Source organism: Pteropus vampyrus, unplaced genomic scaffold (assembly GCF_000151845.1).
Source record: "Pteropus vampyrus isolate Shadow unplaced genomic scaffold, Pvam_2.0 Scaffold563, whole genome shotgun sequence".
Lineage (NCBI taxonomy): Eukaryota > Metazoa > Chordata > Mammalia > Chiroptera > Pteropodidae > Pteropus > Pteropus vampyrus.
In genome coordinates this window covers 286,756-302,379 of record NW_011889344.1, presented here as the reverse complement: position 1 = coordinate 302,379, position 15,624 = coordinate 286,756, and the positions used below count along the sequence as shown (strand labels likewise).

Sequence of the window (15,624 nt, the reverse complement as noted above, 5' to 3'; positions counted from 1 at the left end):
CAAGGCAGAAGGACAGGTGATACTACTATGTGGAATGAGAGGTGACGCCACAGACTCTGCTTGACGTGGAAGGGGTTGCGAGGTAGTATCCTGAACAGCTGCATGCCGGTACTTCACTCAGTCTGGACAACGTGGTCAGATTCCTATAGCAGCGCAGATGACCAGAATGGAAGCAAGTAGAAAATACTTATTAAAGAAATGAGATTCATAATTTGGAACACCATAATCACACCCTGGTGAATTCTGTCACATTTTAGGGATAAGTAAGACCAACCCTGAGTAAACTCGGAAGTGGAGGAAGCGGGTCTCTCCCAAGAGGGTTCGTGAAGAGGGCATCACCCTGACGCCCAAGCAGCCGGGCACCGCAGTGGGACCGTGGACTTCTGGTTCGCGTATGCGTGGAGGGGCCTTCTCCATTCCTGTAACCTGGGTCTCTATTTAAGGCTTTGAACTCAGCATATAGTTAGTTCTTGCTTCCTAAAATCCAGTCTGACCATTTCTGTCTTTAGTTGAAATTATTATTATTTTGCTTGCAGGTGAATAACAGACTTTTTATTGCTAAAGGTTTTTGCACATTGTTGTGTTTAATTGAAATTATTAATCAATTTGCATTTAATGGAGTCCTTCTTTTGAATCCTGCTAGAAAAACTTGTCCCATATGTTGGACGGGATTTTGTGGTCTACCCAGTTACTCACCCATTCTGTGGCTGGAAGTAGAACATACAGAAGCCACCTCTAGCTGTCCTGTCTCGCAAGTTCTTGTTTGGAAAAAAGCCTTGGCAAGGTGGGGTCTCCCTCTGGTTCCCCTCTGCAGACCAGGAAGCGCATGTGGGTGCCGCCAGCTCAGTCTGGCGGGCTGGGTGGGACTTTATCCGACGAAGGACTGTGAACACAAGAACGTGTGGAGGATGAAGGTGGGACAGTGTTGGGGGAAAGACACGGTGTCCTGTGGTGGGGGTGGGCTCAGGCAGGCAGTGGGAAGTACCTGGGGGACCTGGAGGCATGCCGTAGGAGCAGCCTGGAGAGCGGCAGGTGCCTGGGGCCACCGGAGGTCTTGGAGTGAGATGAGAGAAATGCGCAGATATTTGTGCTTCGGAAAAGTGAGTCTGCAGCAAAAGCCAGAGGCGAAGAGGGGCAGCTGGACAGCCAGGGAGCCCGTGTCAGGGGCTCCTGGGGCATCACGTGCAGGCAGTCTGGGGTTTATGTCGTGTGGGGCAGTCTTTACCCATGTAAGTAAAGTACAGATAAGGTGAATCCCCTCTGCTGTGACCACAGTTCTGCAAATAATGATTCTTGTAACGTTGAAAAGATTTATAATCTCAAAATACAGGTTTACTTTGTTAAAGAGCCAGGCTTTCAGTTTTTCATTTTGTGTCAAACAGTGAAAACTGTTGCAAACCAGCTGGGGCCCACAGGAGTGGGATAGGCCTGGTGTAGTCCAGGCAGCAGCCAGTGAGAGGCTGGAGTGCTGTGGGACGCAGAGGGGTCTGGTCGGTAACAGTTTCTCAGTTGTGGCAAGACCTGGTGTCCAGTGGCAGACGGCAAGGAGGAGGTGGCTTCAAGGATAACCCTGAGTTATTCTGCAAGACAGGCACCGTGAGAGCAGATGCTGGGCAGGCGGGGGTGGCGGAGGGGCAGAGGGTCAAGCAGAACAAGTCGTCTTTGAGTCTGTGAGATGTTTTATGTTCTTTTATGAGATGGTCAGTGAGATGCAGCCCCAAGAGAAGACACAGGAGAGGCTCAAGAAAAGATGTTACACTCGTGGGTCCTGGAGGCAGGAGGACAGTCCTCGTGCAGGGCCGGGTGGGGAAGCCGCAGGGGTGCCGGGAGGCAGAAGCCAGGAGTCGGCGTGCTTAGGCGCCACAGCCTCCATTGGGGCTTCCATGGGAAAGGAGGGCAGGTGAACAGCGCGAGTTGGCTAGTTTGAACAGCAGCGTGGCTCTGAGCTGCAGGGGTGGTCCCTAGTTGCCCAGCCCTGGGATGGAGAAAGCTGGCATGTCGCCTCCTGTGGTGTTGTGAGCCCACAGAGGAGGAGTTGTGCTACAGGGGTGCAGGCAGGCACGGGCCCTTAGCTGTCCTAAGGGGTGACTGGCCCCGGAAGGGACAGTGGCTCTCCATCTAGAAAGGCATTCTAACATGTGAAAGCATTATGTATAGAAAGCTAAAAGTACATGTGATGCAGAGACATTTGGGGACAGATGCCCAGTGTTCACTGGGGAGAGGGAACAGGCCCTGGGGAAGGGGCTTGTGAGTCTTTAACTTTCTTGAGGTAGAGGGGCACCCTGGTCTGACACATGGGACACATATCTCCCAGGGGGCCAAGGAGCCAGTGGGCACTGGGGCAGATGGAGTGTAGGGTGGGTGAAGGAGTCAGGGAGGCGGTCAGCTGGAGCCCAGAAAAGCCGGTGGTCCTGAGCTGTGACGGAGTGGGCCGACCTGTCGACTGGGGGGCCTGACCCTCAGCCATCTGGTCAGAGCGTCCTCTGCAGTCCGGGCCCATGTTGGGGACGCACATCTTGGACTTTAGTGCAGAGTTGCTGAGAGCAGATTGGCACAGGTGGGGAGATGTGACCCTCTCCTCTTTCTCGCAGCTCTGTGGCCATCACCATGTTCTGGAAGTTTGACTTGAATACCACGTCCCATGTCGACAAGCTGCTGGATAAGGAGGACGTGACGCTGCGTGAGTTAATGGACGAAGATGACACCTTGCAGGAGTGCAAGGCTCAGAACCGGAAGCTGCTGGACTTCCTGTGCAGGCAGCAGTGTATGGAGGAGCTGGTGAGCCTCATCACCCAGGACCCGCCCTTGGACATGGAAGAGAAGGTCCGCTTCAAGTATGTACTGAGGCCCTGGCCGGGGCCCGGCGCTGGGCAGTGCCGCAGGGAGGCAGCGGGCAGTGTTTGCGAATGGCCGGAGCTAGGGCTTTCTGATGGAGAAGTCGGCCTCACGCATTCCCCTCCTGAGTTAGGAGCCACTCTTCAGGGTTGCATTTGTGACGTGTAAGACTTCGGAATCTCTCCTGTGTGATTTTTCGTTCTGAATGCTAGTAAGTGACACCGTGTGGGAGTCTTTTGAGTGAAAACGTGTCTGAGGTGAAGGCGGACTGCACGACTGAGCTGCAGGCGGGGCGCAGCCTGACAGGGTGGCCGGTTAGGAGGTGTGGGAAGTGCTTCCTCCCCAGGGTCTAGGGCTCCGTAGAAATATGTCGTGTCAGTAGCGACCATTCTCAAAGTTGTTCCTAAAACGTTCCACTCAGCAGCTGGCCATGACGTTAGGAGATGACAGAGGGAACGGGCTTGGGGTAGCCGAGGAGTGTGAAGAAGCGGGGACCTTGGGTGACAGGAAGGACAGAGTGGACCCAGCCTCCAGCTCTTAGGGTGCCCTCTGGGGCCTGAGCAGGCTCGTGAGCACAGCCAGGCCGCACTCAGTGCTTGCGGTTCCCGTGGGGAGCCAGTGCGTGGCGTTCAGGTCTTAGAACACGGTCAGCAGACCGCGGCCCCAGGCCGAACCCCATTTCTGTGGGACCTGCAAGCTCAGAATGGGTCTATGTTTCTAAATAGTTGATTAAAGTCAAAAGAATAACATCTCGTCACACGTGGACATGACAGCAGATTCACGTTTCGTTGTTCACGAGTGGTCTTGTTGGAGCACAAGCACACTTACCTGTTTGAGATGACAGGGCAGAGCGTGTGGCTGCGGCCCGGGCCATGTGGGGTCTAGGCTCTCTGGCCATCCGCGGGTCTGCTGCCCTTCGTCTTAGGAGGGGAGCAGAGCAGGCAGAGCAGCAGGAAGGGCCTGTGGCAGGGAGACGCCACACCTCGTGTGGGTGGTCCGCAGGGCCTCTGGTGCGGGGGTCGTGCCCGTGCTGTGGGCGGGCCCTGGAGAGGGGCGGGGCCTTCAGGCCGCGGCGACTGTCTGCGGAGGCTCAGATAGAGGCCGTCGTGCGTGGGACGTGCCGGTCAGTGCCCGTGGCCTCAGCATCCCATTCACAGCCCCCACCCCTTTTACTTCTCACTTTCACATGTGTCCTGTTTGGTGACAGCTTCTACGGTCTCTGTCTAGAGGGCATTGGTGACAGAGGTGACGGGAGGAGAGCTGGGGTGGGGCCGAGGGACCCCAGAGCGGCGACAGTGAGCCGGGAGAGCTTGCTTTGGAGGGCTTGGGAGAAGTTAGTGGCGACCGGCACAGAGCGAGGCGAGCAGTTTGTGGCAGCACCGCTCACGGGGGGACTTGAGCGTAGGGCAGGAGCGGGGTGAGCAGTTGGCGCGTCCATGGGCAGGCAGACCTGGGCGTGGGTCGGAAGAGTGGGCGCCGCTGCTGGGCGGGGCGGCGGGGCGCTGCGAGCTCACCAATGTGAGCTCGTCCGTCGCGGTGAGTCGACAGTCAACTGCTGTGTCCGAAGTCGGTCAATGAGGAGGAAGTGCGTGGGTTCGTTCACACACGTGGAGGGCGTGTAGTAGAGAGCACTGCCGAGACCGTGACGGTCTCCGCGGAGCCCGAGGGGGACACGGGAGGCTGCTCTCCCCGTGAGCCCCGCCCTGCCGTCCCATCTGTAAAACGCATGTGCCTATCACTTATTGAACAACCAATGAATCAGCATCTTAATTAATTTGATTTTAATTAAAATTAAATAAAAAGTTCCTTTTTGAGAAAAGGACTCAGTGGGCGGGTAGACGAGGTAGTAGATCCAGGAAGGAATGGGGTCACGGTGACTTCTCAAACGTGGGGAGGGTACCAGTGGGTAGTGGACCAGGAGTCGTGAGTTGTGACAGTCAGATCTAGGTGTTTCGGGCTTTGTGGCCAGGATATCCCTATTGTGGCTGCTGAGTTCTGTGGGAGTGCGGGTGTGGCTACGTCCCAGTCCACCTGGTTTACGGGGACTAGTGTCTGGGCTTCTCAAAGCTCAGTGACTGCTGACCTTGGCCGGGCTGATGGGGTGGCAGCACCTCCTGTGTCGACCTGTTGGGGCAGGACCCCTAGAATCACTTCAGCCCCACGACTGCAGGGGAGTGTGCCCGAGCCAGGCCCAGTCAAGGGGAGCTGCCCATGGAGGCGTTGAGGTCTGGCAGCAGCCCTGATCCTACCCAGGGGCCCCTGGGCCGCCCAAGCATGCAGACGCCTTGGCCTCTTCCTTGAGGGTCCTGTTGCGTTTGCCTGCTGAGTTTTAGACTTCGTGAGAAACCCGACCGAAGAGTCCACAGACATACACCAAGACACCAGTCGTTACGCGTGAGCTACTGTGGGCGGGCGTTGTCACCCCAAGTCTCGGCGTCAGAACTGCTCACCCAATGAGCAGGCCGCACAGCCCCCGCCAGCCCCTGCAAACCTTGCTGTGCAGGTACAGGGCAGAGCGGAAAGGAGGGTGCCGGGTCTCGTCGCCCAGAGAGGCGGCAGGAGGGGGCGGGGGTCTCTGCACTACGACCCAGAGCCTCCGTCCTCGCTCTGGTCACGCGGCACCCGCTCCCGTGTGCTGGGACCTGGTCCTCCTCGGCCTCCTTCCCATGGGGGTCTGCTCCCTGGCAGCTTCCTGAGCAGGAGCGAGGGGGGCGGGCAGAGTCAGGCCTGTGTGACAGCGGCCCTTCTTCCTGGTGTGCTGGCCCCGCTCCCTCTGCACTGGGGCTCTGGACAGGAATTAGAATTCTCACGTCGTCTTCGAGTCCCCGCCTTGCTGTTCATTGGTCTGATACAACAAGCCTCTGGGTGTCACCTGTTTTCTTTCTTCCATGGGGGCATGAGGTCCTTTTCTAACCCTGCTGTTCTGGACTCTCCCAGTGAAGGGATGTCACTCCCCCGCCCTGTTCTCTGAGCTCAAAGGCACCCTCTTCTCCGCGCCGATCCAGTGCCACCTGGGTTTTTTTTGGTACTCCAGGAGCAAGAGGGTCCCAAGGCTTCCTGCGTGCCGGGCGCCGCTTTGCTTTACACTGACTTGTGGGCGCCTCCTTGTTCAGATGAGGGAGCCCCGACACAGAGAGGTGCGGTCCTGGGCCCGAGGCTGCACAGCTTGCCCTGTGGAGTGCCAGGTGTGCTCCGGGCAGCCCCACAGCGTGCTCCCCACCAGGTTCCTGCCTCCTCTGGGCCCGGCACCCTCACCTGCTTTCCCAGAAACTTACCCAGATAGGCCACTGGGCAGTTACGGGCACTGCGGTCGCGGGCTCTGTCCTGGATACGGCGGTTGCTGGGTAGGCGTTCCTGTCCCTGGGTGCGGCCGTGAGCTGCATCTGTCAGATGGGAAGGCAGGGAGCCCTGCTGACGTGGGATTACGCATAATGATGAGGCTTAGTGTGTTTCTGGGCGTTTTTATCAAATGGATAGTGCGTCATTTACGTGTACCGGTATTCCCTGGTAATGGTTTGCCTGCGTAGCACCTCAGGCCTGGTGTTGCATTGTAAGCTGCTGACTTAGCGTTTTTTCAGTCTAGGGACAAGCTGGATCTATGCTTGTCGATATGTAGGGACAGGAAGGGCATGGACAGGACAGGACAGACATGCTGGAGAACTTGGCTTCAGTAACTGTGCTGGTCACAAGAAATGAGAGACTTGGCAGGTGTGGACAGGGACAGAGCCTGGAGGCCAGAGAGAGTGCGGGTGTGAGGGGCCGGACGAGGCAGGTGGATACCCTGAGCGTCTGGGAGTCCAGCAGCGCCGGTCGGTCACAGTCGTGCTCTTCTGCTCCGAGACCTAGCGGTGTCCGTTCTCGCTGCGGCTCTGCCTCCTCAGGGCAGGTGGTCTAGGCAGCTGCCTGCGAGCTAGAGAAGTCTAATTTCACCTCCAGTTGCTTGCTTGTGCTCTTTTAGATACCCGAACACGGCCTGCGAGCTGCTGACTTGTGACGTGCCGCAGATCAACGACAGACTGGGAGGGGACGAGACGCTGCTGAACCTTCTCTACGACTTCTTGGACCATGAGCCGCCTCTCAATCCTCTGCTCGCCAGTTTTTTCAGCAAGACCATTGGCAATCTCATTGCAAGAAAGACCGAACAGGTAAAATCTGCCACGCCCACATGGTTTGGGGTGGCTGGCATGGCTGATGCGGACACATCTTGTTGTCCGCCATCACTGGGAAACCCCTGTCATCTGGCTGTGGGGGAACAGTTTTCCTGACTGTTCCGTGGGACTCGCATAGACCAGTGTGGGCTGCCTGTCTGCACGTTGGAATTTGATTTAAAAAGTGGCTTTCCAAGAGACATTTTTGCTGGAGGGCTCTGGAATAAGCAGCACTCCGCTGTCCCTGAGAACTGCGTGGGACCCCAAACTGGGCCTGCTTGTCTCGCCACTGACCAGTTGCAGGCTTGAGGTCCAGGGACGCGCTTCAGTCACGGCAGGATTGTAGGATGTCCACTTTCCGAGGCCTGTTGCTCCATCTGTGTAGGTGGCGGACGTCCACGTGCATAGGGCACTTTTCGTTTCCAAACAAATAAGAGAAGACGTCTAGTAGTCACAGGCTTCTGTAAAGGTGCTGTGTTTCTTCCCCCTGGAGCACGGTCTGCCTGGGGTCTGTGCTTGTCTCTCCCTCACATCCCACTCACCTGACGTGTGCGTCAGCACCGTCTGCTGTGTGGACACACCAAGTTGGGAGCTGTAATGATGCCCTGTGCCTGGCGCCTGCGTCAGCGGTCACTCCGGCCACTCCTTTCACCTTTGACTCCTGCCCAGCATCCCTGGTGGGTTATTTCTAAACAGATCCCAGATATCATGTCATTCCTTCCACAAGTATTTCACTATATATCTCTAAAATAAAGTCTTTTTTTTTTCCCTTTTAAATGAAACTATAGACTAGGAGACAAGACTTTGCTGAGCAGATTACGTTATCACACCCCAAAATGTGAACAGTAGTTGTTTAATGTCAAACATCTAGTTGGGGAACAAACCGGTACCTTGTGTGTCCTGGAGCTCTTGAGAGGGCGCCGTCCCCGGGCAGGTCGCTGTCCGCGTGGCGGAGTCGTGGGCGTGCCGTGAATGCTCAGTGGAACTCCGTCTTTCATCGGACCGTAAATCCTAGGTTTGCAGGGGACCTGAGAGGACTGTCTCGCCTCACGTATTTTTTTGAGGCAGGGAGAGTACGAACGAGTAGCAGCAGCAGTGGCGGGGGCGCTGGGTGCTCCTGGGACAGTAGTAGGGGTCGGAGTCCTGGTGGTGACAGTGGTGTGGGGTGGCGGTGCTGGCGGGGGGCGCCCATCACCCCAGCACAGGGAGTGGTAGAAGTTACAAGGACCTCTCGTGCCTGGCCTTCCAGCCCAGTGAGTGGACGCGTGTGCCCACGAGTCCCCGTGGCCTGCCCACGCTCCTCTGCCACTTTCAGATTGTGTCTGAGTTTTTCCGCTTCACGAAGTACTTCCGTCTTTTTTCCTTGCCCAGTGCATCAAAATAATATGAACTATACTCTTAAAAAGTATTTCCCCTACTGGCAAACGTAACGCATTTATACGAAATTTCAACAAGGCGGAAATGCAGGAAAGTTTCCTATAATACTCTAGAAGTAACTACTGTTGATCATTTATGTGTGTTCCTCTGAAGTTTTTTCCTGTAGCCGCCATACTGGTATACACAGGTGACCCTTGAACAGCATGGAGGACAAGGGGGCGCCGACCCTGTGCAGTCAGAAATTCGCGTATAACTTTTGACTCCACAAAACTTAACTATTTATATCTTACTATTGACTGGAGTCCTTACAGATAACACAGTCAGTTAGCACACGTTTTATATGTTATGTGTATTATATACTATATTGTTACAATAAAGCGAGCTAGAAAAAAGAAAACATTAAGACAATCACGAGGAAGAGAAAATACATCTACGGTACTGCATGTGTTTATCGATACCGTGAGTTTACTTTGTCTACCAGATGAGTCATCTGTCTGAGCGCCTGCATCGGCACTGTCTCACGTGATGCAGGACACGATAGATGTTACACGTGTTACTAACAGTAGGCATCGAAAATGAAAAGATAATGTGAAAAAGTCCTATTTATTGACAGATATAACGACTCACATTGATGAAGAAGCAGCAATGGGATTGCTTTATGGCAGCCTAGTGTATTCGACGAGGCTGCTTCACGGTAGCCTCGCCTGTACACTGGTGAATGAATCGTAAAATTTACATGGCGTACATGTTAGTCATACTCATAATACAGTATTGGCAACATGGTTAGAGTTTTTTAAAAAACCACTTACCTGTGACGCTAGGCTGGTACACAGATTCTTTAATTATGAAAGAGGCATACCGAATGGCAATGTCATTATTTGAAGGCAAAGTTATAAAACTGGGAAAGCTCACAGGCTATTAGTTTTATATTAAATATCACTCACCTCGTGCCCACGTAAGAACCGGCTGTCCACTCCCACGCCAGCGTCGTGGGTGATGCCATGCATGATACTTCCCGGTGGACACCTGGGCTGTGCCACACAGCTCTGGTCTCGCTTACCTGGGTTCCGCACGGGACACTCAGGCGCACACCCCAGGTGAGCTCATGAGCCATGCGTCGTGAGAACTTACTGTTCCCTGAGCAGACGTGGGTTATCATGAAGGTCAGTGGCGGCGGCGGCCTCGTGCCGAGGAGCAGGCAGAGGGAGGGGAATGGAGGGCGGTCCCGTTGTCAGGACCCGGGCAGAGACGGGAGAGGAGGCGCACTTGGCATCACTCTGTGGAGCTACATTTTGCTTCTTCATTTCTCTCAAAATGTTTCTGTACGGTTCCACTCCTCCTCCCGCCGCGTGCTGTGGTTCCAGTGCCCACGTCTCAGACAGCCTTGGAAAAGCGTCAGGAGCAGCCGACCCCTCCGCCCGGCGGCCCGTGTCCGTCTGCTGTCTGGCGCTGCTCCCTGCGCATCTTCCTCGTCGCCTGGTGCTGGCTCGGGAGCACTCGCCTCCATCAAGCTGTTCTCTGTTACTTCCTCTGGTGTGCTGTCATTAGCTCCTGAATTTCTCCGTATCTTGAGACCCTCCACCCCTGCCTCTTTTGCCACATCCATCTGTTCCGTGATTTCCTTGATCGGCTCTGTCCTGAACCCTGTGAGGTCATGCACAGCGTCTGGACAGTTTTCTCCAGCAGGAATTCCCTGTTTCAGGTGTGGTAGCTCTCACGGCTCTTCCTATAACAACGACACATCTCTCGTGGCGTAACCCTTCCAGACTTCTGTGATGTTCCCTGTCAGCTTTTCTTCCATGGCGGTGACAGTCTTTTCATAGAGACCCTGTGTGATGAGCTTTAAAGGTCTTTATGACCCCCTTATCTAAAGGCCAAATCAGGGAAGTGTTTAGCGGCAAGGAGACCACTTTGACACGCGGGGTGGCCGGGGGTGTCGTCCAACATCAAAAGGAGTTTAAGAGGCAGTCCCTTCCTGACCAGGTACTTCCAGATTTCAGGGACAAAACATCTGATGGAACCAGTCCAGAAAAAAGGGGTCTCGTCCAGGCCTCCTTGCTGTACGACCAGTCAGGGCTAGGGGGCGCGCCACGCTGCAGGTAAGGGCGGGCCTGCTCTAAACCCACCTGCATTTGCACAAAACAGCACTTGACCCATCTCTTCCTCTTCAAATCCTGGTGCTCATTTCTCGTGCTAATAAATGTCCTTGGTGGCTTATTTTTACAGAATAGGACACTTCCATTTGCATTTAAAACCTGTTCAGGCAGATAACCTTTCTCAATAATTTTCTTAATGGTGTCTGGGAACTCGTCTGCTGCCTCTTGGTCAGCAGAAGCTGCTTCTCCTGTTATCCTGACATTTTTTAAGCCAAATCTCTTTCTAAAATTATCAAACCATCCTTTGCTGCCATTAAATTCTCCAGCTTTAGATCTCTCGCCTTTCTTTTGCTTCGTCATGTGATGACTTCGCTTTTTCTGAAATCCTGTTAGTCTGTGGGTGTGCCTGCCTTTTAGCAGTCCTGCACCCACATGAAAGCTGCGTTTTCAATCCGAGATAAAAGTGTTTGCAGAAAGTGCGCAGCTGTAGCCACGGCGGCGCCAACCTCCTCCCCTCTCGGTGGTCCTTGCACCAGACTCGTTATCTCAAAACGGACAGTCGCCGCCGCAGTCCTCGGTCCACGGTCCACAGTCCACGCCGGGCAGTTCAGCGTCGTCTTCTGGTGCCATGACTTTTCCCTGCTTCTTGGGAGCACGTGTAGCATCACTGGGGACACTTTGTGTGGGTCCCCTGCGTTACTCAGTGTTGACAGTGTTGCAGTAAACACGACGAAAGCTGCATGAGAACTGGGAGAGGTGACCTCACTGCCGTGCACGCGCACTGGCGGCACGAGCTGCCGCTGCAGGTGGTTGGCGTCACTCGGCATTGTGAGCGGACCCTCGAGCGCCGTGAGCTCACGGCAGCAGCATCAGGAGGTGGCCACCAAATGACGACAGTGGTGCCGTGTGCACTGCAGTGCGAGCTGCAGTCGATCGCCCCCATGGCTCGCAGCACCACTCACGCTGCGCGTGGCAGCTTAACGCAGCATCTGCATTTGTTTACGTCTCCACTGCACAGGGCTCCGCGTGTTGTCCGTTTGCGTAAGGTTTGATAAATTTTAACTTTTCGTAATAGAGTTGTGTATATTGTACGGTACTAAGTGATAAAATAGTCTAGTGTCTACATATATTTTGCGTCTTCATGACATACCTAACTTAGTCTAACTTGTTTCAGTATTTCTAGGCTACAAGGTTCATCTGAGGTTTTTTTTAATTGTCATAAATCTCCAAAAATATCTCCAGTGTATTTATTGAAAAATATTCGCATATTAGTGGACCCAGGCAGTTCAGCTTGTGTTGTTCAGGGGTCACCTGTACCTCTGTTTATTGTAACATACTCTGAATGTTGCAGATGGCTTTTTTCACTTAGAAGTAGATCTCACGCGCTCCCTTCCCGTAGAGCTGCCGTGGTCTTCCCAGCACACGCGGTGTCCGTGGTGGCACTGCAGCAGTTTTCTGGCTGTGAGGGGTACTAAAGGGGACCCAGTTCCAACATGTGTGTGGGGGCTTCCCCGCACCAGCGGACAGTTCTCGGACACCTGCTGTGTCTGAGAATCCAGCCCAGTTCCCACGGTGTACTGGGGATGCACTCGGGGTCCCCAGGTGAAGGGCCCAGTCCTGCAAGCCCAGGTTTTCACCTGCGCTTCTGATGAACTGGTTACCAATCAGAGGTCCCCCGACCCCTCCCAGGGGAACCTCTTACAGAACTCAGGAAAACCCATTAATTCACAAATCACCTGCTTATCACCAAGGGTATCAGAGGGTACGGATCAGCAACAGTGGCTGATGAGAGACAGCGTGAGGTCTCGGACACAGGAGCTGCTTGCTGTCTTTATGGAGCTTGGGGTCCCGCACGGTTGACATGAAAGCTCCCTGAATAAGGGCTGGCATGTCCTTTTGGGTTTCTGTGGAGGCTTCATGATGTAGTCACAGATGGCTAAATCATTGGCCGTTGGCGACTGAGTCCACCTCAAACCCCTCTCCTCTCTGTGGAAATCCAGGTGGGGCTGAAAGACCCAGTCCCCTAACCACATGGCTGGCTCCTGCTGGCAGCCAGCCCCCCACCCTCAGGTGGGGTCCAAAGGCCACCTCGTTAACATAACAAAGACCAGTATCACTCTCTACACTCAGGAAATTCCAAGGGTTTTAGGATCTGTGAGCAGGAAACGGGGAAGGGGACAGTTTTATTACTTATAAATGATAATGTCACAGCTACAGTGAGTGTCCCTCCTGAGTCTTCATAGAGAGGTGAACTGTCATCGAAGGGACCTATGGCATTTTCTTAACTCATTATAGGTTATTTCAAACATTTGTAAATTAGAGAATGTAGTTTATGAGCCCCCATGTTTCCGCCACACAGCTTAAAAATTATTTGTCCGTGGCAATCTTACTGTTCTACGTCCTTTATTTCCAACCCCCATCCCAGATTGTTTTGACTCGAATCCCAGATATATCATTTCATATGCAGATATTTTGGTATGTCTCTACAGGATAAGGACTCTTTTTACAAGCACATTGCAGTCCATCTTTGTCACTGTGAGGCACCGCGTAGCAGGGACCTGTCAGCAGCTGGACGTCTTGTGTGCTCTGTGCTCACTGGGTTGGCATCCTAGGTCCTGGGTCTGTCGATACTGACCATCATCTCCTCGCTTAGCTCTGTCTACACTGGTCGTTTCTGTTGAGAAAACCTGAGCCAGCGTGTAGCCTGTGTGGTCTCACATGGGATGTTCATGTCACGTTGGCATAAAGCCTCAACTTCATGCAAACCTCTATCAGCCTGAGGTCCCCGTGTCCCTCCCTCCCCCACTGCCTTGTAGAACTTCCCAGCGTTCAAGTCTCTGCCTGTCCTTGCAGAGGCCTTTCATACAACTTTTTAAAGGTCTTTCCATGATTTCTTCACAGTACAATACAGAACTGAGCCTCTCTTGAGAGTTCTCGGGGGAAGCATCTCCCGGTTGTCAGGGTCTGCCTGCTTGCTCACTGGGGTGTTTGGATTCAGGTGATTGTGTTCCTGAAGAAGAAGGACAAGTTCGTCAGCCTGGTGCTCAGGCACATCGGCACCTCGGCGCTCATGGACCTGCTTCTGCGCCTGGTCAGCTGCGTGGAGCCAGCGGGGCTCCGGCAGGAAGTCCTGCATGTGAGTGGCTCTCCCCTCGCGTTCCCTCCCGCATGGTGTGTCTTGCAGACACTTGGGGCGTGTGGCGTGTGCCACAGGGGGCCAGCCAGGGTGGAGGAGCTCGGAGCACGGAGGCCCAGTGCTCCCAGCCCCCCGCCCCACGTAGTTCTCCCTCGCTGGGGCCATTGAGGTTTTGTCAAAGCTCATAATCAAGGCTGAGGCTGCGCTCTGCGCCCGTTCCACTGTCCTGCCTCTGTCCAGCTAGAGCAAAGAGCGAGCAGTCCCTCCCCCGACACGCTGAAGAAGCGGAAATGAGCATCCTCACCTCCCCCAGCGCCCCACCCTCAGAGCAGGAGTCGGTCATGTGCTGGCTCTGTGGCCACGCCCCTTCCTGCGAGGGAAGCACTAGTTGGCAGAGTTTCACACAAAGAAGTTACAAGGATGCAGGTGGCCTGCTATTTGTCCTGGAGCGTGTGCACTGCCTGCCCCGACATGTTCACAACTCCCTGGGGGCTCCCAGGGGACAGGAGGGTTCTCATCCCTGAGCAGCCCGGGAAGCCCATCCACTGGTGTCTGGGGTCTTGTGGGCCATGCAGTCCAAAATGAGGTACACCATTGCCCTCATAGCCCCATTTCCGGCTCCTGGCATCAGGTGACAGTTGTGCTTGGTGTAAGTTCATTTCTTGTCTTGCTGTGGCGAGCCTCACTGACACCTAACCACCACAGCCAGTGGGCAGCCTGCGCTGGGCTCACTGAGCCTCCCGGGGCGCGGCCACCCTGTTTCTGGATGAGGACATGTGCGGGAGGGCAGGCGAGCCCCAGTTGGCCTGGCCTACTGCCCTCAGACCCTGACAGCGTCAGGCACTCCAGGCGAGGCTGCAGAAGGGTCCTGCTGGGGGCCACCTGGAGAGACCGGCGAGGCTCGGGTGGCTCCGGGCTGCAGCCCGACCTGTCTTGCGACAGCTCATGTACCATCAGGAGTTGGCACCATTAGGACACGTGGGCAGTAGTCCCTCCTTTATAAACTCGTCAGTCTAGAATTTGGCCACTTCCTGTTCTTTCTGGTCTTGGACACACGTGTTGCCGAACCTGGCACGTAGATTCCGGCCGCTCCCGAGGGCTGCTTTCACGTAGCGGGTGTGAGCAGAGCCATCGACAGCCCTGTTTCCCTTTCAGTGGCTTGATGAAGAGAAGGTCATCCAGAGACTCGTGGAGCTGATCCATCCGAGCCAAGACGAAGACGTGAGTGTGGCGTGCAGAGCCCGCCCCCGTGCCGGAGGGGCAGGCCACCCCTCGCTCAGATGAGCACCATTGCGTCATTTTCTTCCTTTAATCAAGGGCTGACTTCTAGACTTTTTTTTTTTTACTAAAAAATAATACGTATGTATTATAAAAATTTGAACAGAATCACATTAATGATCTATAGCTGAGTAACAAATTATCCCAAATTAGTTATTTATAACCACAAGTATTTTTTATCTCGTTTCTATGGGTCAGGGGTCTGGACACGGCTGGGCGTGTCCTCTGACCAGGGCATCTCAGGTCACCTCAGGGTGTCTCAAGGTGTGTTCCCCGGGCAGCCAGTGCCTCAGCAGGACTGTTTCTTGAGGGCTGCTAGCCGAGGCCACCCTCAGCTCCATGCCATGGGGCCTGTCCGCAGGGCAGCTCTCAGCATGGCTGCTGCCCGCCGCCTTAGAGTAAGACGCCCACAAACCTGTGTTAGAAGTGACAGTCCTCACTGTGTCTGTATTCTGCTGCAGCCCATGCTTGAGGACAAGACACGGGATTTAGGAGGCTGTGAGCTCTGGGATGGAGGGACCCCCCCGCACTGTGGCAGCACGTAGGGTGGTAGTGGGGCTGCCCATCTCGGCCCCTCGCCTGCCCTGTGCTCACCACCGTTGAGAGTTCAGGGCCTGTCCTCATAGGCCTTTCCCTCCTCCTGGCAAAACTGAACGCCTTGGGAACAGTGGTGCAAACTTGCGTGGGGTCTGAGCTACACCCAGGCTGCCCCCACTGGCCCTCTGTCCTGGCAGCCACGGGAGCACAGAACTCC

The 15,624-nt window shown here is 54.7% G+C and overlaps 1 protein-coding gene across 1 annotated transcript in view; it reads left to right on the top strand.

The window, feature by feature from the left end:
- Positions 1-15,624, top strand: part of PPP6R2 (protein phosphatase 6 regulatory subunit 2) — an 89,952-nt gene that overhangs the window by 32,542 nt on the left and 41,786 nt on the right. The window contains exons 3-6 of the mRNA XM_023525432.1: positions 2,592-2,834; positions 6,794-6,980; positions 13,455-13,592; positions 14,748-14,813. Of these exons, the coding sequence (XP_023381200.1) occupies positions 2,608-2,834; positions 6,794-6,980; positions 13,455-13,592; positions 14,748-14,813 (618 nt within the window). The 5' untranslated portion in view covers positions 2,592-2,607. The remainder of the gene's footprint in view (positions 1-2,591; positions 2,835-6,793; positions 6,981-13,454; positions 13,593-14,747; positions 14,814-15,624) is intronic.